The sequence below is a fragment of the Malaclemys terrapin genome, chromosome 6 (genome assembly GCF_027887155.1).
Source record: "Malaclemys terrapin pileata isolate rMalTer1 chromosome 6, rMalTer1.hap1, whole genome shotgun sequence".
NCBI classification, from domain to species: domain Eukaryota; kingdom Metazoa; phylum Chordata; order Testudines; family Emydidae; genus Malaclemys; species Malaclemys terrapin.
The window spans coordinates 98755143-98779733 of record NC_071510.1 but is presented as its reverse complement, the minus strand read 5'-3'; the positions used below and the strand labels follow the sequence as shown (position 1 = coordinate 98779733).

Genomic DNA, 24591 nt, shown 5'->3' with positions numbered 1-24591 from the left:
CCACGGAGATACAGTGCTGTACGTGCCTTGCCAGTGTGGATGGGGAGTGAGTTACAGTGCTGTGGGTGGCTTTATTGCGCTGTAACTCTCAAGTGTAGCCAAGACCTTAGGCACTTAGCTCTCCCCATGCAGTGTGTGGGGAGCCTGGCACTCAACCTTGGGCTTGAGGATTCCACCAGGCAGCAGGCTACCTAGAGGTTAGGTGCTGTAATGCTGAGCATAGCAACATTAAGTTCAGCATCATGGTGTTACTCCTAGATTTGATCATCTCAAAGATATTAAAGACATTCAGTTGCAAATTAATGGCTCAAACACACTTGCTTAAGAGAAGGCATGGTCTGACCACTGGAAGCCAAGAATTAAAAATTCTAATTTGGTTTAACCCTCATATGGTTTTGGGCAAGTCACTTTAGCTCCGACTTAGTTTCCATATACTGTACATAGGACTCATTCCCATTCCCCACAAGGAGAAGGTAAGGCTTCTTAAAATGGTCTGCAGTTGAGAAGTGCTATTTTATTGATACCACTATTGAATACTCCAAAACGTGCTGTTCCAACGCCACAGTGAGTAGATAAAGTGAAACCTAACACTGTTTTTGCCTTTCTGTTACAACAGACGTCCAAAGAATCTCTCTTCCCTATATAGTAACTAGATCAGACATTGCCATACTATCAAAGTGAGTGTCCTACACATCTTAAAAAACATTCACACATTAAGAGATATTCTAAGTGATAAATAATGTGTTGCAGATGCATGAAAGCAATTTTACAAAAGAAAAAAAGGTTTCCAGACATTTATTTCTGGAACTGTACACCAGGTATTAAAGTACAACAAATACAAAATAATGCTCAAAAAAATCAGTGTTTATGTACAAATATTAAAACCAATGCAACAATAGCGACTTCCTCTTGAACATCTGATACTAAAACTTGTTCCGATTGTCACTGGTTTAGGTCATTATACACAGGGTGCTTATTTCAAACTGGGAAAGGCTGGAATCACTGGTGGCGTAAGAGGGCCATAATCAGACCTATACTATTTTAAACAATAATTGGTAATTTCCTTAAGTGAAAAACATTAAAAAAATAGTAACCTTGTCATTTTATAAATTACTGTATTTAGTTTCCCCTTTGTAGATAATGTGCTTGTAATTCTGGGCAAATAGTGTCCCTGTTGGTCAGTTTATCCATTAGTTTACATTCAAAGTTGAAATATGCACTAGAGACTTTGGTTAAATTCTGTAGTATTACTATGTTCTACTGGATCTGAAGTTTTCACACATTTTTGACCCTCAGTTTTAAAAATTAAAAACAGGAAACAATTGCACAATTCATTGACCTAATTGTACACAATTTAGTATTCTGCAAACAGTAATGTACATCCTTCAAGTAAATTCAGCAGTTTGACCATGACAAGAGGAAAACTAAACATTTAAAAATCTAGCATGAGAAGATGACATGACTAACAAAAGTAAAAGTATTGCTATAATCACAGCACCAGTTACACTTCTAAATGAATCAGCTATCCTCTTCAGATTCCCTGTACATAAAAGATACATCTACCAACACTGCAATTGCCCATTATGGATTTTTGGTTTGTTCATATGAAGAAAAAAACGTGGCAAAGGACAAAGAATTCATCACAGTTTGTTACAAGAATTGTGCTTCACCATCCAAGAATCAAGGCAATAGAATTTCTTCATATGGTTGCAATTCAGTTACCTTCATGCTGACCCTCAAAACGCAATTCTTTTAATAAACAGTAACAAGTTCTCCATTTAAATGTTTAAACTGAGAGAAAAACAGGTAAGTCCAGATTTTAAAAGAAAAATTCAATAAATAGCTATTTTACAAGGATAAAGTCATAGTGGTACAGATTTATGAATGTCACATCAAGCATGCACAAAAATGTTACTATACACAAGTAGTCAGAAAATATTGAAATAGATATCTAAAAAGATATGCAGAATGTACATATTTACAAATCTTGCAAATTATTGCCTCATTTTAACAAGGAATTAAAAGTAAACGTTACCAGCTAGCTAGCCACGAGGCTAAATAAGATTAGAATTTAAAAATCTATTAGACTAGCCGGAAATCTTTTTTCTCTCATATTTTCTGAATTTTGGTCAAAAGTCTTTATTAAATAACTAAAGTGTCCATTCAACTTGCCGACAATCCAAACTTTAGACAAGTCTCTGTCTATATTAAGATCCCAGCAATGCATAGATAAACTGAATATATTACTGCATCAGCTAATGAGAATGGGCATGTTCATTTAAGTGCAACTGGTATAAGCATTCAGTCATCTTTGTGTAATGATTTTTATACAGACCAGCCACTGTAAACCCATAGTTAAACTTGAATGTATAACAATGAAAAAATATGGCCAGTATTTTACAAAATTACATAAAAATGTGTTGATTCATAAACAAAAGAAACAAGGTACAAAGTTCAGCACAAAACACAGCAACAAGAAGCTGACAACTTGACCCTGTGTTGTACTCTGACATTTGTAGCCAAGGCTACCCGTTATTTACTGTGTACTTACTAGAATTACATATTTCAGATGTTTAAGTTAAAGAATTGATAACAAATTATCGCTAACTACTTTTGTCCACTGTGCTAAACTAATTTTTATGGTAAATGTGCTATTGCGTAAACAGTTCAAAGCAATCTTCATTACAATGCTGTAAAGAAAACTCGGGAGTACGCTGCATCCAAAAATCAGGATGTCAATGCAGTTCACAGTATATATAATAAATACCCTCGTCCCTTTCAAATACTACCCAAAGTCTCTACTACTAAATTACTCAGCATAACCTTGAAGCAATTACTACAAATATTACCAATGCAGTCAAACTTAAGCATTTAAAAAAATGCAAGCAAATTAGTGGCAATTAATCTGCATTACAGACAGTGCAAAGAAAAATCTGAGTGTGTGTGGGAAAGTCTACTACGATTCAATTGTACTGGGCTAAACTTCAGAATCTTGTAAACAAAAATGAAAAAAAAAAAAAAAAAGCACAAACCTGAAAGTTGTATGCTCTGGAAGCATATCACATACCAATACTATGTTTTGTGGGAATCTGTAACACAACTTAAATAAAAGGGTATTAAATGGAATAATTTATGGTGACCCAAAATTTCATCTGAATATTCACCAAAAAATTGATTGGCATAAACAATTTTGAGTATGAGATGCATTTGTGCTGCTGTCAATTCCCATTTGAGAAAAGTATTGAAATGCCATTTTGAGACAATGACTTGCCAAAAGAAATAAACACAATCCATGCTAAAGGAAGTTTTCAAGTGTATACTTCAAGGTTGTACTGCACTATATAAAAATCTAGATAGTCCCTCAAATGAACTGCAGTGCTCCAAACAATTTAAGGTGTGTCCCAAATGTAAACCATTTAGTGGTCAATCCTAAACCTTGCAGACTGTGGCTTTATACATCAGCTGCCTCAGAAAAAAATTGATACAAATAACTGGTGTTATTTATTACATTACACTCTTAAAAGTTGTGGACAAAACCCCATCAAAATACAATATTCTAAAATGCATTTGTTTAGCCAATAAGTTTAAGTACACAGAAACCTTCTGGCAGTATAATTACTTCTGTGTAAGGTAGCCATGGCCTATAATTTTGCAATAGCATCTAAGTGTATGTCTTCACACTTTGCTCATGCAGTCCCTTGTGCTAGCTTCCACCAAGATGAACTCGCTGTTTTGTAAACTGAAGTGCCCTAGTTTAGTATCACATGAGAGAAGGTTCCATTAAAAAACATCCTTCTTTGTGCAGTTTAAATTAAAGAAACCCATCCCTGCCTTTATTTAAAAAAAAAAAAATGCTACATTGAGCAGGAATCAGGATCTGTACCTGTAAACATTGTTATTCCACTGCATCTGTTACGGCAAAAGTAACTTAGACTAAAAAGCCACTTCAATCAGTTCACAACTTCTGTGCTGGTTTTGAGATGGTGACCTCTGTCTACAGGCTTTAAAAAAAATTGAAGCAGAGCTTAAAGCTGCACCAGAGTTCTCTTAATCCCAAACTCTGCCGAACATCATAGGACATTTCCACACGTATGGATTGAAAAATGAAATTATTCTTGATAAATCAAGATATAGTTCTATACATACAAAGACATCACTGATGTCATAAAGTTCAAACTTCCAGTGAAAGACTAAGCAAACCTGACAGTTCCCATCAAGTCTGCTGCTGCATTAAGTACCCGCTGTTTTTGCAGTCCACCACTGGAATCATTCTGAGTGAAGGGCAGTATGTTGGTGTAGAGTGTGGGCACTGATGAAACCATTTGTCTCATTTGCAGATAGACTGCTGAAGTCAGCCACTGAGACAGCCATTTTGGCACTGGTAATATGATGTGTGTGGTTCTCAAAGTCCACACCCAAGTTATTTACAGAAACATCATTCATAAAGGATTCAGGGACTGCAATCCCCATTTTTAATCTTTTGGCAGGTCTCTCTGACTCTTCACTGCACATGTTCATTGGGTTTAACTCCGAGTGATAAAATCCAGTCTCAAATAAATTAAAACAATCACTTTCACCATTATTAGGCAAGGTAAGCAACTCTTCTGTTACAACAGGCACATGATTAACTGGTGCTCGGGGTAAGCTGTCCAGAGGAGAAAAGGCATCTTCCAAGCAGTTCACATCTGTAGAGTGGCAGACTGTAGCTACACTATTGGTCAATGCTGGAAAAAAAAAAAAAAAAAATGAACAAAATTTAAATAAAAATAGACTTTCTTGAGGTACAGTTACAACAGAAAACAGTCTTTTAAACTTCAATATTTATTTTTCTTGATTTACCTGTCAAGTCATTGGCAGTGATAGAGTTCAGAATGCTGAGCTGTTGATCAGGAATGGGCTCTGTTCTGCTGTTAGCAGTTAAGGCTGAAGAATGTACTGCTCCACCAAGGGCTTCTGCTTCATCTACCAACCGATCCATATAGTCCCTAGAAAGACATTCTTATATTAGAGACAGGTGTGTGACTAGGAGATGGATTTCTTTAATCCAACATCACTGCAGCATTTCACCACCCTGATAAAAGTTGGAAAAAACTCTAGATGCAGAACTGACAACAGAAAGGATATATTCCAAGCACTCTGTACTTACGTGACCCCTGGATGATGGTTGTACCTCTTCTTTCCAAACCTTGTTTGCTGAGCAAAGTAATCATAACGTTCTGATTTCTTCCACATGTAGTAGAATGCTACACATTCAGCAACTGTTCTAGTTCTCACCTAAAATGGGGCAGGAAGAATTAACATGCTTGTTTTAAGAAGGAAAGGAAAAAAAAAAAAAAAAAGAGGGGCAGGGGAGAAGGGGGGCAGGTTTGTAGTACTCTCCATCTTCCCCATTCTCCTACATTCTCTTAAGTTACATTTCTGATTAAGAGATTCTTCTAACAATATAAATTTGAAAAATGTACTATTTTAGATCCACTCAATAAAGCAATTTAATATGCTCAGCTATAGAAAATCCAGTTTTTGTTTTTAATTAAGTTTTACATTGAGACAGTGTCCAGGACAAAAAATAATGTCTCAATAGCAGTTCATAACAGCTTAACCATTTATGAAGAGTCAAAATATGCAAAGAAAAAAAGGGAGGAAAGCTAAGAGCAGTATGAAGAGTAACAAGCTAAAAGGGAAAATAAGTAAGGTATTATGGAAATTCTCCTTTTTGTAAGGTTAGTCAGCAGAGACTGCCCAGGCTCCGACAACAGGTGTGTGCAAAACTAGACTATTAAAATAGAAGTAGTCCTGATGGTCTAGATGATCCAAAAGATCCATTTTATTCCTATTATCCATGAATCTACATGCACTGTGCAATTTAAGGCTTCAAATACACTTGTTTCCCTTATATAAAGACAGGTCAGTTTCTGAGAGTACCAATCCTTAAGTCTAGCTAGGCTCTTATTCCATGTATTATTTCTTCCCCTCCATCCCTCTACAGAAGCGTCCATCCTTCCATTTGAGGAGTAGATGGGTCTCCTTGCTGAGTGAGTCCACATCACCACTCCTTAGTCAAAAGAATTACTGTTGAATGACAACTGTACAGTACTCGACTTTCCTGCTAGCACCTTAGTGGCTGAGTCCTGTGTGGCTGCAGAACTCCAAGCCCCTGGTGGCTATGAGATGGATAAGCTAATTAAGGTATTTTATTATTTTGCTGGTCTAGACTCAGAGAATGAATCCAGGGCAGTGCAAAGCCAGAGCAGCACAGAGTATAACACAACAAAATTATATTACAAATGCATAAATGAATGCAATGTGAATACAACACTATTTCAGAGACTAATAGGTTGACTGATCTTGAAAATGATGACTGTTGAATGTCGTTTGTGGTAAAGTTAGCGTGCAAATGACAAATCAGCTCTAATACATTGCCTCATATTTCACTGTAGGCAATGCTTCTGTTAAATTAGTTGCTTTTATAGATTTTAAGTGACTAAACTACCATTCTCTACATCCAATTTAAGTACATAACACTTACCTTATTTTTCTGTATGAGATGAAAATCTTTCCCGTAAATCAGAAGTGCATGTTCAAAGTTTCTGCATTCTTCTTCTGTCCAAGCGGTCATCTCTTCTAGAGGATTCCCAAAATAAGAACAGCACTTATTTTCAGATAATTTCCATCAGAAACTGAGTTACAAACATTTGTACTGATAACATTCATGAAAATCCAAATGCACTTTGAAGAGCAACTGATAAATTCTTTAGAATTTGTCTTATTCTTAATACACTGAAGCCTCTAATTATACTGTTGGTTAGAAAACTGAATCTGCTAATCATCAACTTTGGATACACTACGCTGTTCACTGAATGATAAAGGACTGTTAGAGTTTCATTTATTATTATTATATTTTATTTGTAGTCATCCAGGGCCAGGTGCACAAAAGGGCTTGGGCACCTAACTGCTCCTTTAAGTACCTAAATCCATCATTTAGGCACCACCAAGATCCCCAAAACTCTTAGCTGCTGCCTGACCGTGGAGGCATCTAAAATCCTTAGGTGCTAGGAGTTTCCACCATTAAAGTTCCCTAGGCACCTAAGTTTCTGCCAGAGAGCATGCACACAGCTGCCTCAGTCTAAGCACCAATCTCACACCTAAATCCAAGGAGGATCTTCTCACCTGCAGGGCCCAATCCAGTAGGCATTTTCAGAGCATGCCTAAACCCAGACAAAATTGCTGGGGGGGGTGGAGGTGGCCAGCCTTATAACCTTTAGCCCAGTGATCAGGGCACTCACCTCAGATGTGAAGACACAGGTTCAATTACCCCTCTGCTTAATGTCATTTCCCCCATTTGGATTTTCCACCTCTTAGGTGTGACTGCCCTAACCGCTGACTGTGGGATATTCAGGTATGGGTCTCTCTCAATCTGTCCCATTGAAGCTGTTCCATTGTGTATAAATAATTAAATAGACATCAGACCAGAGAAAATCCATAGTTCAGTGATTAGCGCATGCACCTGAGAGGTGGCTTATCCAAGTTCAAATACATTCTCCACTTGACGTGCAGGGTTTGGTGGGGAACTGAACCTGCGTTTCCCATATTCCTCCTGAGCACCTGAACTACTGAATGAGAAGTTATAAGGGAGGCCACTGCCACCTCCTGCATTTCTTGCAGAAAACAAAAACAAAAAACCACCACTTAGGCATCTAACTCCAGGAAGGGGTTCACAGCTGAGACACCAAGCAGAGATAGGTGCCTAACTACCTGAGAGGCTTAGGCCTCACTCCTCAGCATTTCCTATTGGCTAGTTTAAATGACTTCCGACTCAGTGGGCTAGCTTTTGTGGATCCCATTCTTAGCCACCTAATTCACCCCATGCATTGTACAGGGAGCCTGGACACCTAACTTGGGGCTGTGCATTCCAATGGGTGGCAAGGTGCCTAAATATGTGTTGCAATGCCTATGTTCCTTTGTGGATCAGGGCCCAAATCTGCCAAGGTTTGAAAACATCACCAGCATGTGAAGCAAAGTATTTTTCTGCACTGATTTCAAAGGTGTCTACTCTTGCAGGGGTACAAAGAACCACAGACCTTGGAAAATAGGCAAAGGAGAAACTGCTTTTCCATACATTTAATTCTGTAAAAAACTTGTAGTTCTTTTTACAAATTGGTAACAATGCAAGTTAGTGTTCATTTTCAACACACGCACACAGATCAAAGGAAAAACCTGTTTTCCATGGGGTTTCAGATCTTTCTCTATTGTGCGCCTCAACCTAGTACTATAATACACAGTTTAAGATCATGTGGCTCAAACTCTATATAAGGATCATTTTAGCCTCCACTACCCTTGCTTTTTCAAAGTTTGATATTATTGCTACTTAGTATTTAGTACATAGTTTGCCATCATCACATTCCTGGGTTCTCACCTCCATTCTCCCAAAATTCAAACCACTATATAATAGCAGACATTCCCTGTTATGTCATAATTTGTTTTGATTTTGTTTCACGTTGAAGTATACTGAAAGAGGAGATACGTATTTACCTCATCAAGGAACAAGACAGTAGCAGGCAAACCACATATCTGTACATTTATTATGAGGTAGTCTCAGTTATAGTAGTAATTACTGCTTATTGTTTTTAATGTCCTTTTTGTATCATTCAGTTACACAGTAAAACAAGAGCCTTTCAGCTTACAGGCAACACAAATGATCTCTTTGCCAAAACAAGAATTCCCTAGTAAGTGAAATCTTAAGTTATTCAAAAAGTTGACCAATCTTACACCGTGTCCTGCAGCTCACCAAAACAGGATTCTGGCAGAACAATGCAGGGAGTAGATTCCAGGGGTGCAGGCATTCCACTGAGAATGTCCTGACTGCCACCTGCCACTGAAACTTTAACCTGCCAGCAAGCCCAATACAGTAGGTTGAAATTCCCATTATAGGACCTGGGAGAGTTTCATGCAGGGTGGATAAAAATCAATGATTTAAAAAAAATAAAAAAAAAACGTTTTTTTTTATTTAAAATTGGATTTGTTTGATAAAATTCATTGAGGAAAAAACCTGTCTAAAGATAGTTTTAATTAAGATATCTTTCAGCTATAATGTATCTCATTATGGAATAGGAATTATAAATTCGAATTCTATAGTATGAGACAATATATTCATGTAATGTTTAAGAAAAGTTTTGTAAATGAGTTCCAATAGTTCATGGATTAGGGACCCAATCTTATGGGGTTCCAGGGCTTCTGTATAGATTATTTAGGTTAATCTTTCTATCTACCCAATGGGACTCAGTGCTCAGTCTAGAAAAGAGGTGGGCAAACTACGGCCCGCGGGACCCTCCTGCCCGGCCCCTGAGCTCCTGCCCTGGGGAAGCTAGCTCCCAGCCCCTGCCCCGCAGCCGGCGCAATGCTCTGGGCGATGGGACTGCGAGCTGCAGAGCCCGGCCTGACCCGGTGCTCTGTGCTGCACGGCGGCGTGGCTGGCTCCAGCCGGACGGCACGGCTGCCTGTCCTGGCGCCATGGGCAGTGCGGCTGTAACATCGCCAGCCACTGATGCTCTAGGCAGCATGGTAAGGGGGCAGGGAATGGGGGGGTTGGATAGAGGGCAGGGGAGTTCGGGGTGGTGGTCGGGGGTGTGGATAGGGGTCGGGGTGGTCAGAGGGCGGGGAACAGGGGGGTTAAATGGGGGCAGGGGTCCTGGGGGGGGGGCAGTCAGGGGACAGTGGGGGTCGGATGGGGCAGGAGTCCCGGGGGACCATCAGGGGTCGAGAAGGAGGAAGGGTCGGATAGGGGGTGGGGCCGGGCCACGCCTGGCTGTTTGGGGAGGCGCAGCCTCCACTAACCGGCCCTCCATGCAATTTTGGAAACCCGATGCGGCCCTTAGGCCAAAAAGTTTGCCCGCCCCTGGTCTAGAAGATACCATCAGAGATGCTTCGTTTTGCGGTTCTCAAACTGTGGATTTGCGTCTCCAGAGATAACATGCTTGTTAACAGCATAAATGTTTTTAAATAATTAAATATCATCATATATAGAGGTGAGAAATAACAGACCTCAACCCTATTCTCCATCTGCAAATTTCTGTACACAGAGTCAATACCTCCCTCTAAAAGTGCAAAAGTTTCAAAAAGTTCAATGAACAGAAGATTGTTGGGGATCTGGACAAGGAGAAGTAGTCTGGAGATAAATGTGAAAAGGGAGGGACAAGCAGTAGAAACAAAAGTGAAACTATTTGAGCAGGATATTCCAGAAGTCTTGGGGTCTTTCTGAGTGTAGCCTTTATTGATTTGAGATCTACCATACCATTCTCTCACTAGAATGGAAAACCTATAATGGCAGCAGGCCATAAAAGAGACCCAGTTTGGGAATATTTTAATGACGTTACTCTACCTGTGGGTAAGACAGGCATGCGTGCAAAATGCAAAAGAGTGCAACAAAGAAATGCAAGGCCTGGTTGCCCGAATGAAACATCATGAGAAGTATTCCTTCTCAGGAGGAAGCTGTGTTGAAGACGATGAAAGGAACATCACTTTAAAAACGTATAGTGTGTACCTCCTAAAAATGAAACCTACATCTGTCTCAGAGTTGTGAAGACTATGTATTAAGGTTATAACAACCAACAAGAATGCACTTTTATGCAGAAATCCATGATTAAATTGAGTCTTCCTGATTAGTGATTTAAAATCAAATTGATTTAAATCAAATCCACCCTGGTTCCATGGACTGAACACTGTCCTCTGATCACAAACTGCTGCCACAAGTGTAACTTTCTTACCATGCAGCATGTTTTCACATTATTGGGTTTTAGTCTTACTTTGCAAAGCCTCACTGAAATCTAGGCTGCAAGCATTCCAATTAATAGGAGTTTATGCAGAAACAATATTTAGTGAAAATGCCTGTAATGCACAGAATACTTTTGTCACATGATGTAACAATTATTTTATCCTTACGACACTCTTTACATATTTCTCACATTATGCTTATTAGCTAAAAAGTCTCACTGAAATAAATGATGGAATAATTGTTCATTTCAAATACATAGTAAGAGCAAATACAATTAGTGGGACTACAAACGTGCCACATTACAAGATTAGGCACTAGAGCTGTAATATGTAACTTGGCAAGGACACCATATTTGCTAGGGTCATCAGAATGCTTTTTTGAAACTGTCCCAAAGCCTTAGCTGACTTCAGGGACTACCTCCTGAAGTTTAGTCTGTGGAATGGCAAAAACATCCTCATCTGAAACTTTAAGGAAGCAGGACTGCTTATAATGGGTCTTTTTGAAAACGAAATCACTTTAACTTCACTTTTCTGCATTTTCACAGCCTGCTTTAGGGCTCAACCCTGCATGGTATTGAGTGCTTTCAACTTCTTTTTAAGTCTATGGCAGTTGAACGAGATTAGCACTATACAGAAGATGTTTCTGCAGTACCAAGCCCTAAGTTTGCCTTTGCTTTCATCTGTGCATAGGGTTAAAGGGAACTACAGGGAGCGAAAGACCGACCCCCCTGTTATCTGTATGGGTCAGCTCTACTAACTTTTAAGGAAAGCATAAAGGCTGGGGACAAGAGGTGGAAAACACAAACCAACCTATCCTACTACATAGTGGAGCTATCTTGTGCTGATGAAATACATTCAGGGTTCAGTACAGGAAAGGGTGGGGCCACATCACAGAGCCAACTATGGTTTCTTGATTCTCAGCCTTGGCATGAGTTAGAGTAGCCTGTAGTCTGCTCTAACTTACGATAGCTGGCTCTGATCTCAGCAGTTCTATAAACCTACTGAGAAATGCCAGAGGGGAGAAAAGTGTTGCTGTGCTCCACTTCCTCCCTACCCCCATCAGAGTAGGGAAGAGTGAAACTGTTGGTGGAGTAGGAACTGGCTCTGCCATCTTTGCACCCGCTGTGAACTCCTCCAGTAGAAATTCCCAACTGGCCAGCTACAGTCATGTTACATCCACTTTGTTCCATTCAGGTGGTGAAAAGGGTGATGACCTAGGGCTGAGAACCTGGTCTCAGTATTTCTGTACATTATAACTTTGAAGAGAGTCTTAAAGTATTCCCTACTATTTCAGAAATTTCTTACCTTGAGATGCCTTTCCATTTGAGCAATACCTCTCAATTGCTTCTTTTATATTATGGTTACATTTGAGTAGTTCATAGAGTGCCTATGAAATTAAGGAAATATTTTTGTTTAAAACAAGTCATTTAAAGTTTGTAGCTAAGCAGTTTAAGGTACTGTGTCTAGCTTCAATGATCAAATTGCATATCAGTCAATTAATTTTTACATTAAAATTTCATAAACAAAATAAACAATTTAAACAAAGTTACGTACCACTTAATATACCACTTAAAATAAGGTTTCACAAGAAAATATAAGTGGATATCTAAAGCTTGATGTGAGTTATACTGAGAACTGTTTGTTAAGAACATAATCATATACACATGCTGCATCACAAACATTGATACTATAGACTCCAATCCTGCCAATCCTTATTCACGTGCTTAATTAAGTACTGGCAGGATCAGAGTCTTACTTTGCACTTTCTGTGGAAAAGAAATGTTTGACTATTTTGTTACCTGTTGCACATACGCATAAAGAGAATGCACACTAGTTCCAAGGCAATGTGTCACAAATGGATAGGATATAAAACATACTTGTTCATTGTCCCGTGTGTGTATTCCTTCAGGAATTCTTCCAATATTTTTTTCATTTCCAGTTCTTAACGAGGTCTCAAAAAGGTATTCTTTAACCTTAATCTCTGAAACCACCTCAGGTCTCCAAAGTAACTGATCATCATTTTCATACACTGTTAAGAGGAAAATCCATTGAGATACAAACAAGGTTGTGTGAGTGAGAGCATGCACACCTATCCTGGTGTTTTTGATACTGTAGACCAAATATCAGCAGATGTAAATTTATATGGCCCCACTGAATTTATATACTTTAGTTTCTGGCACAAATGTTTTAGAACTACGAGATAAGAAATTAGCAGCTTCCCCAAAGATAGAAAACAAGAAAGTAGCTAGAGGTAATCAAATCAAACATATTGATAGCATCATGTCACATGCACAAATAATACCCCCCCCTTTCCATATACCTCACTGAAGAGATATGCCTTGCACTGTGCCACAAAGGTGAACAGATTCAGGCTATATTGGAACAAGGAGGGAAGGGACTGAATTCTAAGGACAAGGACCTGTCCAAAAGAAAAAAAAAAGAAAAATCTACTGGCCACTAGAGAATTCAAATCAAGAAATTTATGCATATTTATATATGACAAAGTTGGGTGTTTTATAAACTAGTGAATACAGTCACATCTCTGTTTGCTTAGAGTTACACACAATCCTTGAAAACAGTAAAAAAGAATAAACCAATAAATGAGCAGTAAAAAATATGAATTCTAGCACTACATTTATTCCTCAGTCAGTTCAAACACTTTCCATGCTGGAAAAAAGCAAGTGACTAAGCAGTCACTGTCTTCAAAAAAAACTTGTTGCTATCTATTATTAGACGTGCTGATCTTGATGCTAATACTGGGATTTCTGGCTCAAATAGTCATCAACTACTAGAGTAAGGGACATACATGTTCTGTAATGAGTTTGGGTTGTGCATTTATACATCTTGTCAAATCACATTGGAAAAAATCTAATATGCAAGTAAGTGGCTTTTATAAATATCTTCTATGTATATCAAATAACACGAGACATGACTTGAACATTAATTATCTTTAGCAGCAAACATTCAAATTTCAATCCCTGCTATTAAAATATTTAGTATTACGAACAGACATTTTTGACATTACATTTAACATGTCATACAGTCTGCAGACAATGCAAAATTAGATAAATTATCTGATCCACGGCAGTCAAAGGAATCAAAGGCTGGTACAGGCCAAAAGAGTGAGGAAGATCTGTACCTCCTATAATGAGGAGGAATTAAAAAAACAACCCCTTTCACCTTATAAGATACTGTTGCTGCCCAAGAATAGAAGATGCTTTACAAACAGTAACGTTACAAGACTGAATTTAGAGCTGTCCCAGGGAACACAAAGCCCAAGCCACCAGAATCACCGCTGCTTTTGTCACTGTTACCAAGGATGTACATTTCATGTACTTTTAATTTCTAAAATGAAATCTTAGGAAAGGTCAGGAGTTTTATTAAAAACAAAAAACCCATAACAAGACTACTGTAATATTACAGCTGTATAAACCTCTCAGCTGTTCTGGAAAGTCTAAGGATAGGGTGAAGGAGAGATGTCATTTTTTCTCTAAACAGCCAAACTACTTAGCACTATATTCAACTGTTTTAAGAAGGCTGTATTCCCCTATCATTGTATTTAACTTTAAAAATTGTTAAAACTGACTCCAGAAAGGAATAAAAACAGAGTTATAGATAAATGGCATAATGGAATCAGAAACACCACCAAAAGCACCCACAGGCTTGTGTTTGATTAGATTTGTTTTCTGATAGAATTTTACAGGTAAAAAAGGTCATTAAAAACAATTTTGAAAGTGTACAGAAAAAAATTAATACCATCCAGTTATTGATGCACTCTACAATCAGTTCCAAGATTTCCTGATGTATCTGGAAGTGAGGAAGTTTCAGTTTTAATACTTACCTTTTCTGAATCCTACAGCTATTTACCATCCAGAAAGTTGGGGCAGAAAGGTATTCAGATAAAAATCTCATCTAAACTGAATAAATCCACTCTTTTTTCCTACTGAAACTAATTTTTACCTTAATTTAGATAGAGACAGACTCATGCAACAAATGGAATAAAGAAAAGCACACTTATAGAATGATCACAGGATTTTTCTTTCCAAAACTATTTGGCCAGTAAAAGGAAATTATTTAGAACAGAGAGTTTGTTGCTTAATGTTTTTCTGCAGTAGTTTTGTATCCCACAAAGCTATGCCATTCTAAAGGCAATACAATAATATTCTTTGATTATGGCTGAAGTGCCTGACCTCTCTAAAAGAGAAGCAAAGATGCTCTTTCTGAAGGTCACTGAATAATTGACCTCATATTCAATTGCAGTTTGCATTTTCTGTGGGTAACAAACTCTTCCTGGAGCCATTTTATGATTTGGTCTAGTATTATTATCCTTCCGGTTTAATATTTGATTTTTCTTATTTCTCCTTTTCTATGAGAATTTTATACCCAAAGTTATTCATTAGAATTAAATATTACAATGAGATAATTTAGTTGCACTGTTTTGTCTTGGCTACTATTGTTATAACTTGTGAAGTCAATTTTTGATCCTTGTGATTTTTAAGTAATGTTTAATGTTTTTATGTAACCAAGTAGAAGTAAAACAGAAGAACTTACCCTTTTCATCATCACTGTACTTGCCCAGGTAAGGTGGTATTTCAGCCTGATACTGTGAACCAACCATTATTTCCTGAAGGTTTAAAACAAAAACAAAACAATCACACACACATACTTTAACTTTCCACTCAAAGACATATGAGCATTAAAAATGTCAATACAAGATGCATTTGATTCCAGGATTAAAGCACTGTTTTAGATACAATTTGTTTTTATTTCAGATTCTTTTTTTATGTAAGAAAATTCCACTGAGATTTATTATATGGAAGTAATTAATACTTTAGTTACCTTCCTCAAATCTTCAGATGAATTACCAGTGTCTGCCTCAATATCTTCACCATCCGATTCCTTATCTCCATCATACGTAGTGTTTGCTTTATATGCACCAAAACAAAACAAAAACAAAAAAAAAGTATTACTTAGCAGTATTTTACAGTTTGCACATAGAACTACAATTGCATCTGTTTTGTTTTACTTTAAAAAAACTAAACAAGAGCATCTGCTTTCATTTAGAGACAATGGTCAATGGTCTTCTTAATAATTTGCTTTTCTGTGGAACTGCAGCATAAAAGTTAAATAGTAGAAGGTACTATATCTGCAACTGAGTGCGTTAGAAATGGATAGCTGACTGTCAAAGGAAATAAGATAATTTGTCTCAAAGGCACTGCAAGTATAGGTCTGGGGAACAGCAACAGGAAGATACTAGTACTACAATTTATCTCCCAGTTGCCTTTCAGATTACTTTGCTGTGGTAATTGTTCTCTACACTGTCCATTTAAAATTCTGTTATCCAACTGTTTCAGGGACATTGAGCTAAACAAGTATTATCAATTTGGAAAAAAGTACGAGAGAAAATATGGTAGAGATATAAAATAATGAATAGTAGATTAAAAGAAAGTTGACTGTGTGCTCCTCTTTACCCTTTCCTGTAAACGGACAAGAGGGCACTCCAAATAAAAGCCAAATTAATAACTGGGTATTTGTCAAGAAATTAACCCACCATATATTTTCTGTGATCACAACTCAGTTGAAAAGTATCAGATTCTATAGCTGAATCATCAGTAATGTCAACAAAAAATGATACCCTTAGAACATCCTGCAAAGTGCCAGTGTTCCTCAACTTCCAGTGAAATCAATGGTGTCAGCACCTCCCAGGATTGGGCCCTAATTTTGTAACTAGACAATCTTTTAATATATCTATACAGCGCTTAGAATGTTTTGGCACTACTATAGCGTTAGTTTTCTTACATCTTAATGGTCGAGGAAAGAAGTCTGTAGCTTCATGTGAAGTAACTGATGGTGTCAAGTCATCAGCAGAAGACTGTGTTTCTTCATCATCACCTGACAAGAGGTCTTTAGCTATTTCCTCCTGTATCATTCAAGAAAGAAAATCAAAGAATTAGGACGAAGTATAGGTTGGTGAGCCTTTGGAACTAGCAAGTTTCAGGTTCTATTAGCAAATACATTATCTAACTTTTAACCAAAATTTATTCTATTCTTCTACACTCCCCAAAAACTTAAACACAAAAAAATCAGAATTACATTCCTAAGATTTTTGAAGTATAGAAACCAAAACCAGTGTGAAAGTGGTTTTTTACCACTCACTCCAGAGCTGACTGAGGTTCTTCATCCTGACCTCATTAAAACCCTTGGGAGGTGGGAGAGGGGGTTGGGACGGAGTTGCCCTCAGTGAAAAAGCCCACTGGGAATTGCCCCCAAACCTGAAGCAGCCTAGGGATCTTTGGAGACCCTGTGGCTGTGCATCAACTTGGCCCATCTGGAGTTTCCCCTAGTCCTAGCATCACAGCTCCACTGGAGCTGCACTACCAGGAACTGATCACTAACCATGTCGTCCCCCAGAACTCTCTGGAAGAATTAATACAGCCCAGACCCATATTTCTTTTTCTTAGGGTTCTCTGCAGGACTGCACAAAGGATGATGTGAATCCTGTTGTCCTGCCCCACTCAGTCTCCTTAACAGTGAACAGCAACTTCTACAGAGTTTGTAGATACGTCTGAGCCTCCCTCTTCCACACAGAGAAGTTGGAGAGGAAGAACTGCATGTGGATATGCATCAGGTAACAATCCAGACCACATTTTTTGTAACCACATGGTAACACTGAAATGTGCATCCTAATTGGACTCTAAAATGCACAGCAGTCAGTTTAAACGTTCAGGAGAACTGAGAAAACCATCTCCAAGGGTCACAATTTAAAACACTGAAGTTTCAGGTTTTATACCAGTTGCATAATACACCCAGTCTCTGCATAAATGACAGTTTCTCTCTCACCTCCACAAATCTAATACTTTTCTTATCCAGAAGGGAACACTCCAAAGTATTCAGGAGCAAGTTTTCAAATTAACTATATATCCACAGAAATTCTGATACACTGTATATATAGTTGAAGTCATAAATATTAGTCCCCAGCTTCACACACAAACACACACACACACAACTGAAAGTTCCAAATTTAACTTTTTAAAAAGTGATATTAAACAAAATAAAACTATAAGTCTTTAACATTACAAATGACTCAAGAACTTCTACTTTATTTTATGCTCGTGTAGCATCAATAACTTTAATGAAATTGTGCCTCATTTACAAATGTACTGTAAATAAGTAAAATCAGAGTCAGATTCTCAATGTCCATTAAGAAGACTAGTGTGGATACTTTGCATTCAGACTAATAGGTGTCAATAACTTTTGTATTACCAAGAGAACGACAAAGATCACACAGGTTCCTAGCTTTAAACTTAAATACAGAGAAAAATGTTTTTGACTTACTTTGTCCAGAGTCATATCTGGAAGTTCATCCGCAAGTTCACTTGGGGAGCTATCTGCACTGGAACCTGCTATAACTGGAATTGTAGGTTCATAGCCATAGAAAGCCAGTAAATCTTCTAAAGGCATGCTTCCTTCCTAATATAAGAAGGGTTATAAATATTTAACATTTTAATATTGTCAAATACTACATATTGTTATACAAGCATAAAGGGACAAGATTAATTTTGAAATCGTTTAATAGTGAATTTAAAAGGATTACAGGAGTACTTGTGGCACCTTAGAGACTAACAAATGTATTAGAGCATAAGCTTTCGTGGGCTACAGTCCACTTCTCCAAGGTGCCACAAGTACTCCTGTTCTTCTTTTTGCGGATACAGACTAACACGGCTGCTACTCTGAAACCTTTAAAAGGATTATAACTCTCCAATTCCAAAGAGAAGAATAGTGTCTTTTTAGAAAAAAATTGAATACGTATTTCAAATTTTTTTAACACACGGCTGAACTTGGCTCATAATCATGTATTTAAGGCACTTTCAAAATCTGTTTCAAATTTCTCTGAAAATTATTTACTGGATATATACAAGAGAAGGCTTAGAAGTAAATATTAACTGAATATAAAAACAGTTTCTAATAATTTGATCCAGTGTAAAGTATGATTGACTAACATTTCTTTATGGTAACAGATATATTTAAAAAAATATGAAATAGTGAAGCAGGAAGCAACCATATTATCAACTTGAAGACTTACAACGTGGCAAGATGTTATAATCACAGCTGCAGCCAGAGACACAAAAAGAAGCCAGCAACAGATTTTCACAGCAATTGTTAGTTTTTGCTTCTACCCACCCCCAAAAATACTTTTTATACTGACTTCCCAGTTTATTTGCTTTGGGGAAGTAAGGAGGAGGAGAAAATAGGGAGACTGACAAAGAGGGTAAGCTGAGGAAGAACTGGGGAGGGCAACTGCATACCAGCAGCTTTTGATAATCCCGTCTTGTTACATGTCATCAGGCTGTATTTCCTATTGCAATTAATAATGTGGCAATTCCCAGGCATTAGTCAGTTGCCTGATTCATATCAATGGAGATACTTGAAAATATTTTCAAGTATTTATAAACATTGTTTTAAAATCCTTGTTGAACTCACATTCTGATTAAGTGATTTTTTTTCTTGTAGTTATCTAAGGGCCCCAGCAAAGACTTCTCACAGTGAGTACAGTTAAGCACATGCTTAAATCTTTGCAGGATTGTGACCTAAAACAATATATCCTTTAATTTATTGGCACTGATTCTCTCTCTTCCAAAATAGCAGCAAATAGGTAATTTTGTGGAGTAATAGTTTACCAAGTGTAGTTTTTAAAACCATGTTATTTCTGATTTACAACTGCATGTATGAAACCTACAACAAAAATTGGTAATTTCTAAAGGGTAGAATTGGTGGTATGGAAGCCTACCAATGTGCAGTGTTGTCCCACATACAGCAAATACAAACTTACACTATAGTAAACATATACAGCCAATTTCAGATCTGGTGTTACCAGGTGCATCTCCCTGGAAATCTCTGGACCAAATTCTGCAGCTATGTGAATGGTGCTATAAGCAGCTCAGCAAACAGCAGTATAACTATCATCAATTTTGGCATTCAGTGGATGTGCAAAATGGGTAACACACAGACAAGGATGAAGATGGGGTGTAACAGGAAAAGCAACTAACAAAAGAGTGTAAAATAAAGCAGGAGTGGGCCAAGTTATTTTGCACATTTACAGAATGGCAAATTGATGCAAGCTAAACTCACTTACACCCATTTTCTGCCTCAGAACCACCATTAATTTGGCCCATCATACTTAAACAAGGCTATGGAATAAAGCAATTGATGATAAGAATGAAATTATGGCCATGATAAAATAGTTCATACTGTGCTTAATCAATATTCTGATTTGAAGTGAAGCTAGTCCTCATTAAATACTATTTGTGGTGTATGATTTTAATATATTTCCCACTTAATAAAAACAAGAACTGATACAGTGGTATCAAATACTATAAACACAAGACAAACTTGTTCCATGGGAGAGTAATTTCTCTTCCAAAGCAAAAGCACTATTGTCATATTAATTAGAAGGGAAGTACTTTAAATTAACACAGCTCTGAAATCTTTGGAACTGATCAACTGAGTTCGGTGGTAACTTCCAACTGAAGATCCACCCACATATATCCAATAGCTAAATCGGACTATTTTATATTGGCTGCAAAGGCATTTACTATTGTTTCTATGGAATTTACTTAAACAAGATAAATGAAAGAGAAGGTAGAATGTCCTTTGTATTTACTAAAGTAAGTACAGTGTAGCTTATGATTAGGAAAAGAAGGTAAAAGCCCCTCTCCTACCTTTTCTAAATCTTCAATTTCAGAGTTGAAGTTTTTGCCCTCCTCCATCATTTCCTCCTCTTCAAGAGTTCTCTCATCATCATAGTCATGTACCAACATTTCAGCAGTAGGGTCAAAATCATGATCCTCAGAAGATAAAGAACCAACTACAAGAAAAACAATATGAATCACTTTACCAACATACAAAGCCATACTATAATCAAAATAAGATTGTGTGCATTCTTTTAAATGAAAGGTCAATATTCTCTAGATACACCTCTACCATGATATAACGTGACCCGATATAACACAAATTCGGATATAACGTGGTAAAGCAGCACTCCAGGGGGGCAGGGCTGCGCGCTCCGGCGGATCAAAGCAAGTTCGATATAATGCGGTTTCACCTATAACACGGTAAGATTTTTTTTGGCTCCCGGGGACAGCGTCATACCGGGGTAGAGGTGTATAGAGTAAGAAACAAGTTTTAAAGTGGCTTTAACTGGGCCTCCATTTTTGTACCTGTAAACTGTAGGTGCAATTTTGTGCTCTGCAATTTGAGCCACTTGGTGATCTAAAGAGATTACGTTGAAAGTGATCAAATTAGGTCATTTTCAGAAAGTCTAGTCATATCTACACATTTTACTGTGTATAAGATAAGAACCATCTTAAAAAACATGTCCAAAACGAGCATAACAATGTAAAATATAGTTCTGACACAAGGTCTTAGATTTGATGCTGTAACTAGAAGCAATATGTCGCTTGTGGAGCCTGTCTTTGACAAGAGACTAGCATATCTTTTCACTGAATAGAATAGCCAGCCTAGCTTCAAAGCTGTTCTGATGAATCAACTTTCTTCTAATAGCAAAATAAGAATTGAGCACCTATGTCAGAAGAATTTAGTCCCATGAATGAGATGTTTCATTAAAATTCAATTGCATTCTATGTAGTTTATTCAGAATGGAGGAACAAACTCCACTGGAGTTCTAATTCTCAAATAAGATACACGAAAGATACAGAACAAGAAACAGACTACATTCATTTATTAATTTCTTTGGAATACAAACTATCTGGCCCAACAGAAATTGCTACATTATTTAAGTGGCTACCTACAGTCTTTTTTTTTTTTTTTACAATTCTGTTGCTTTGCATTTTCTAATTTAAATAAATTTTTATGACAATATTAGAAAGGAAGCCATTAGATTTAAAACATTTTTAAAAAAATAAGTATTCTACACCACAAGACTACATTCAACATCACAGATTACTGAAAGAAAGAACGAACTTAAAAATTTAACTGTTCACTATTCTATTTACTTATTGCATTCTTTCAGCTAGGGTAGACAGACTAGCCAAATACACTTTCTTTTCCATTCAGTTTCACTTTCCGGTTCTTTTGCACTAGCACTATGTTGTAACTTTTAGATCGCAGAAAGTGCCCAGAAATATTTTTGGTAGGAACTGATTTCCATATGCAGTTTTGATTTTAAATTTAATTGAAACATCCATATTGGTCCTAGGTTTCATAAAACACACACACCATACTTCTGGGTTCAAAGGCAAAGTCTCATAACACTAATTTTTAAAAGATCCTTCCCTTTATTGCTAACACTTAAGATTTTTAAAGCATTTCATTTCTTGTTCACTTTCTAGATTTAAACATTACTTTCTTTTTCAACATAATTTTCATTATCCAGAAATAAAACAAACACTCAATTTCATTTTCCAGTTCTCACTAGAACAATATTGTTTGAGTTCACAACACTGCAGGGAAACATTTCAAACCAAAAGTTGTTCCTTTTATATTTAAAAAAAAAAAAAAAAAAAGCATCCATTAAAACTTGACAATTTGTATTAGGTCTTGTAGAACTCTCAAAATCTACAGATCCTAAAACTAGTTGATAATATCCTTTTAATTATGATAACTACATTTACATGTTGAATTTTTTAGTTACATTATTTAGACACTGATCCCACAGCTTCTAAAGAAGTATCCAGATACATAATTGTTAAATAATAATTTCAAACATAAGATGCTGTACATTATGTATTCTGAAAACTAAACTTGCTAATTACTGCACTATGTTGTTTTACATTTGTTTGTATAACTAAAGTGGAAAGTGTATTCCATTTACAGTCTTTAAACAAAAATATACCATTTACTTAACTAACTTGGAATATTCAGTGATCTGACAAAGTATTTTTATTCAGATATGTAAACATTTTATTTTAAATTAATATGTTTAACAAATGTAGTTAAAATGCAGCCAATTAAATTGTAAAGACTAGTTTTTGTTATCAAAGATAAATTACTATTTGAGCTCATCTGGAGAATGATGATTGCTCAGGAACAAAAGCAAAATAAGGTCCCAATCCTAAAAACACTTATGCATGAACTTAATCTTACACATGAACAGTCCTATTAAAGTTAGTGGGAATAGCTGCATGTGTAAAGTTAAATGTTTATACACTTGTTCAGGACTGAGGCCTTAAATGGGAGATAAATAATAATACTTAATATTAAGGTTAAGAAGAAAGACTAAGTAACAACTGAAAAGTGTTTGAAACTTGTTAATAACTAGTATCAGAATTTTAGAAGCCTGTAGTTAAGGGATATCAGTTAAGTGGTCACTCTCTTAAGTCTACATATTTTTATTAAGAAATTGACTTCCAAAAGTTTAAAAAAAAAATCCAGTTACACAAGGATAAATTATTGGGCAATTAGTTGAGACTACAGATTTGGTGAGAGAACTGTTCTACAGCACACTCCATCTGTTATTAGGCAGCAAACTGGAGACATGGAAATAAAACATTTAAAGTGAACTAACTGGGGGGGAAGGAGGGGGAACTTTGTAAAGAAGTAGAAAAAGTTTGTGGTGGGTCTTTCACAGAAGCACCTGCCACCCAGCCCCTACCAAACGCTACCCAGCTGTTGGGACCATAGAATTAAGTAAACAGGACAAACCTGGGCTCGAACTTCCAAAGGAAGCCTGGAATATAAAGGAGAAAGAGGAAGGGATGTTAGATGGATGCGCTGCAACTAGAAATCAGGGAAGGAATCCTACAGCTAGGATAACAGGTAGGTTTCTCAATCATTTCAAGTTGCCTGTCTCCCCGCATCACTCTCTGTGAAGGAGTCTCTCTGTCCTTCCCCCAGTTTTCTTCTTCCTCCTCCCCTCTATCTCCTGTCTCTCCCCATCCCCCTAGGGTAGACGCCTCATTTCTCCTTCTCAGCGCTTTTCTCCCGTCCCCTCCGTCCTGCCCCTCCATCCCAATCCCCGCTGCCCCAGTCTCTCGCTTGCTGGCTCTCCTCCGCCACATCGCCTCTCTTCCCTCTCCCCGGCCCGGTCTCCTGAGAGGCCCCGGAGAAAGAGCCCCGTCCAGCCACCCCAGCTCGCCCGGCCCGGCCGGGAGGTGACAGGGGCAGGGAGTGACGGAGGGAGCCAGACCGGCCGCCGCCGCCTCCTCCGCGCACCCCAGTCCGGGTCTCTCCTCCTTCCACCGGCCAATTCCCCCTACGCCTCTCGCTAGCCGCTGGGGCCCCTCTGCGCGCCCCCCGGGGCTCCGGCCAGGGAACCAGCCCGCCCCGGCCGTGCCCGGGGCCTGTCCGCCGCCCCGGGGCTGGGACCCGGCACCCTGCTCCGCAGAGCGAGCGGCCGCGGCCTAGTCGCGCAGGCTCCCGCTGCCCCGGTGCGGACGGCTCCGCCAGACCCCATGCCGCCCCCGGAGCCCCGCTGCCGGCCTCCCGTCTCCGGAGGGAGGTTACCGGGCCGGCGGGACCAGCGCGAGCAGCCTCCCCACAGCGGGGCCCCGCAGCGAGCCGGCCGGACCCCAGCGCCCCTGCCCGCTTTCCCCGCTCACCTCCGCCATATTGGGACCGCTCGGGCTGAGCAGTAGCGCTGCGCCAAGTGCCCGGATGGGGCCGCTAAGCCAATGGCAGCCGGAGCCAGAGCTGGAGCCGCAGACAGCCAGGGAGGGAGAGGGGAGGCGGCGCAGAGCCGAGGGCAGCCCCCAGGCACCCTTCTCCTGTCCTCTCCAGAGTCTGCCCTCACCCCGCCAAAGAGGGCGCTGGGCGCTCCCCACAACGCAACACAACCCAACCCAACCCAACACAGGGAGCTGTCCCGGG

General features: G+C 38.4%; 1 protein-coding gene across 1 annotated transcript; it reads right to left on the bottom strand.

Moving 5' to 3' along the window:
* Positions 1 to 779: 779 nt before the first annotated feature.
* On the bottom strand, positions 780 to 24372 carry MIER3 (MIER family member 3). Its single transcript, XM_054032020.1, has 13 exons — positions 24324 to 24372; positions 23428 to 23452; positions 20487 to 20632; positions 18103 to 18237; positions 16567 to 16687; positions 15607 to 15692; positions 15319 to 15391; positions 12645 to 12796; positions 12073 to 12154; positions 6527 to 6621; positions 5147 to 5274; positions 4840 to 4985; positions 780 to 4724 (listed from the first exon to the last, which is right to left on the bottom strand). The coding sequence occupies exons 1-13, from the start codon at positions 24330 to 24332 to the stop codon at positions 4267 to 4269; spliced, it is 1656 nt and encodes a 551-aa protein (XP_053887995.1). The 5' UTR covers positions 24333 to 24372; the 3' UTR covers positions 780 to 4266.
* Positions 24373 to 24591: the final 219 nt, after the last annotated feature.

Bases quoted from the DNA above. Each gene is read 5' to 3' on its own strand.
- MIER3 (XM_054032020.1), bottom strand. The intron at 6,622-12,072 runs GTAAGAAATTTC...GGAATCCTCTAG, and splicing joins AAATGGAAAGGCATCTCAAG to AAGAGATGACCGCTTGGACA. The intron at 4,725-4,839 runs GTAAATCAAGAA...TTTTTTTTCCAG, and splicing joins CACTGCCAATGACTTGACAG to CATTGACCAATAGTGTAGCT.